This window comes from Chrysochloris asiatica, unplaced genomic scaffold, assembly GCF_000296735.1.
Source record: "Chrysochloris asiatica unplaced genomic scaffold, ChrAsi1.0 scaffold00127, whole genome shotgun sequence".
In the NCBI taxonomy this organism is placed as follows: Eukaryota; Metazoa; Chordata; class Mammalia; order Afrosoricida; family Chrysochloridae; genus Chrysochloris; species Chrysochloris asiatica.
In genome coordinates this window covers 4,645,914-4,647,923 of record NW_006408645.1, presented here as the reverse complement: position 1 = coordinate 4,647,923, position 2,010 = coordinate 4,645,914, and the positions used below count along the sequence as shown (strand labels likewise).

The window sequence follows — 2,010 nt, the reverse complement described above, 5'->3', positions numbered from 1 at the left end:
ATAATTTTTTTAATTAAAAAATTCATCATCAACAATACATTTTTTGAGTACTTATTCTCTGCTGAACATCATTCAGGAGGGCATGACAGACAATAAAACAGACAGAAATCCTTTCTCTTCAAGTGCTTACATTCTAAAGGTGGATGACAAATTGTTACTAGGTACCATTGAGGTGATTTTCTACTTACAGTGACCCCTTGTGACTTAATAAAATTGCCCCATAGGGTTTCCTAGGCTGTAATCTTTACAGAAGCAGATTGTCATGGCTTTCTCCTGCAGATCTGCTGGATGGGCTCAAACTGTGACTCTGCCAGTTTAGTACAATAGATAGTATGTCAGATAGTATTAAGTACTATGGAGAAAACAAGCAGAGAGGAGTGGAAAAGTGGGATCACTATTTAAATTGGATGCTCAGAGAAGGCTTCCATAAGGACGTGACATTTGAGAACAAACCTGATGGCTGTTGAAGAGTAACTGATTAGGCTGTGCAAAGAGCACAGAATGGAAGCAAGCCTGACAGGTTTGAGGACCAAAGAAACCAGTGTGTATGTCTGAAGCCAGATGAGCAAGGGGAAAAATAATAGGAGATAAAGCTTGAGGTAGATCATATAAGACCTTGTGAGCCATTATAAATAAAATCTTTCACGTTTACTCTAAATAGAGGGTGTTGAACAAAGAAGTGACATAGTTTGATGAGTTTTATAGAAGCTATTTTGTCTGCTGCGTGGACAGTAGCTTGTATAAGGACAGAGCAGAAGCAGTGAGAGGCTCTTGCAGCAATCCAGAAGATGGGGCAATGGTCCTTGGATTTGTTGGCTATTGTAGAGATGAAGGAAACAGGGAGACTCTGGATTGATTGTGAAGGCAGAGCTCGAAGAATTTGCTGATGTGGCATATGAGGATTCATTAGTTTTCCAATACTGCTAAAACAGAAAACGTCAAGTGGGTGGCCTTTGAAACATACAAGTTAATATTCTCACTGGTTAGGATAAAGACATGCTCTCTGAGGTTTCTGGGGGCAGGTGCTTATCTGAGCTTCTACACCTTCAGCATTCCTTGGTTCTTAGTGATTCTCACATGTTGTCTCTGGGTCTAATCTGTTCTCTATCACTCAGATGTGATTAGATTTAGGACACACCTTATGCTGATATCGCTGCATTAACATAACAAAAAACTGTTTTTGCAACAGTGTGTTCATCCCTATAAGGGTAAGGGTTCCAACCTATATTGGGGTTGAGAAGTGGAGGGAGGACACAGTTCATTCCAGAAAGGGGGGAATGAAAAGGCAAGAATGGCTTAAAGTTTTAGTTTGAACATATGAAAAGAATAATTGTCATTTACTGAGATGAGAAAAACCACTCTGGGAGAGAATTGGACATTTCGTTTGAGTACTGTTAAATTTATGGTACCTTTTAGCTGGATGTGTGTGTATCTTGAGTACGGGATAGCGGTCTGGGCTGGGGATAAACAAAGACGTCCAAGGATGGGATCATGGGTTACTCCATTGATGGAGGTAGGGAAGATGAGGCAGAACTGGAAAGGAACAGAGACTAGAAAGGAACCAACCCAGTGAGAAAGGTAGAACACCAGGACAGTGTAGTATTCTGGATTCCCAGTGAGGAAATTACTGCTCATTTAAAAACACTTCACCCAAGAAAAAGGAAATCCACAAAAATTTGGGAGAATGAGTAGCATAATTTTTATTATTACTTTCTAGAAAGAAGATCTGGACATTGTGTGTGAGAGGTTCACTACAAGTAAACTGCAGTCCTTCGAGGATTTAGCCAGTATTTCTACTTACGGCTTTCGTGGTGAGGTAAGCTAAGGATTAAAGACTGTAAAATATTCTACTTGATAACATTGTCTGCCATTTGTCAGCATCTCAATAGAAGTAAAGAAAAAATGATACTTTTTGCTTGCTAAATAAAAGATCAGCTCGAGAAGATAAAGCCAAATACTATAATAAAATATGCAAAGATTTAGAGTTAGAAAACCAAAAGGGAAGAACAC

General features: G+C 39.2%; 1 protein-coding gene across 3 annotated transcripts in view; it reads left to right on the top strand.

Moving 5' to 3' along the window:
- Positions 1–2,010, top strand: part of MLH1 (mutL homolog 1) — a 59,578-nt gene that overhangs the window by 3,013 nt on the left and 54,555 nt on the right. For all 3 annotated transcript variants that reach the window (XM_006869164.1, XM_006869166.1, XM_006869165.1), the window contains one exon: positions 1,718–1,816. In XM_006869164.1, the coding sequence (XP_006869226.1) occupies positions 1,718–1,816 (99 nt within the window). The remainder of the gene's footprint in view (positions 1–1,717; positions 1,817–2,010) is intronic.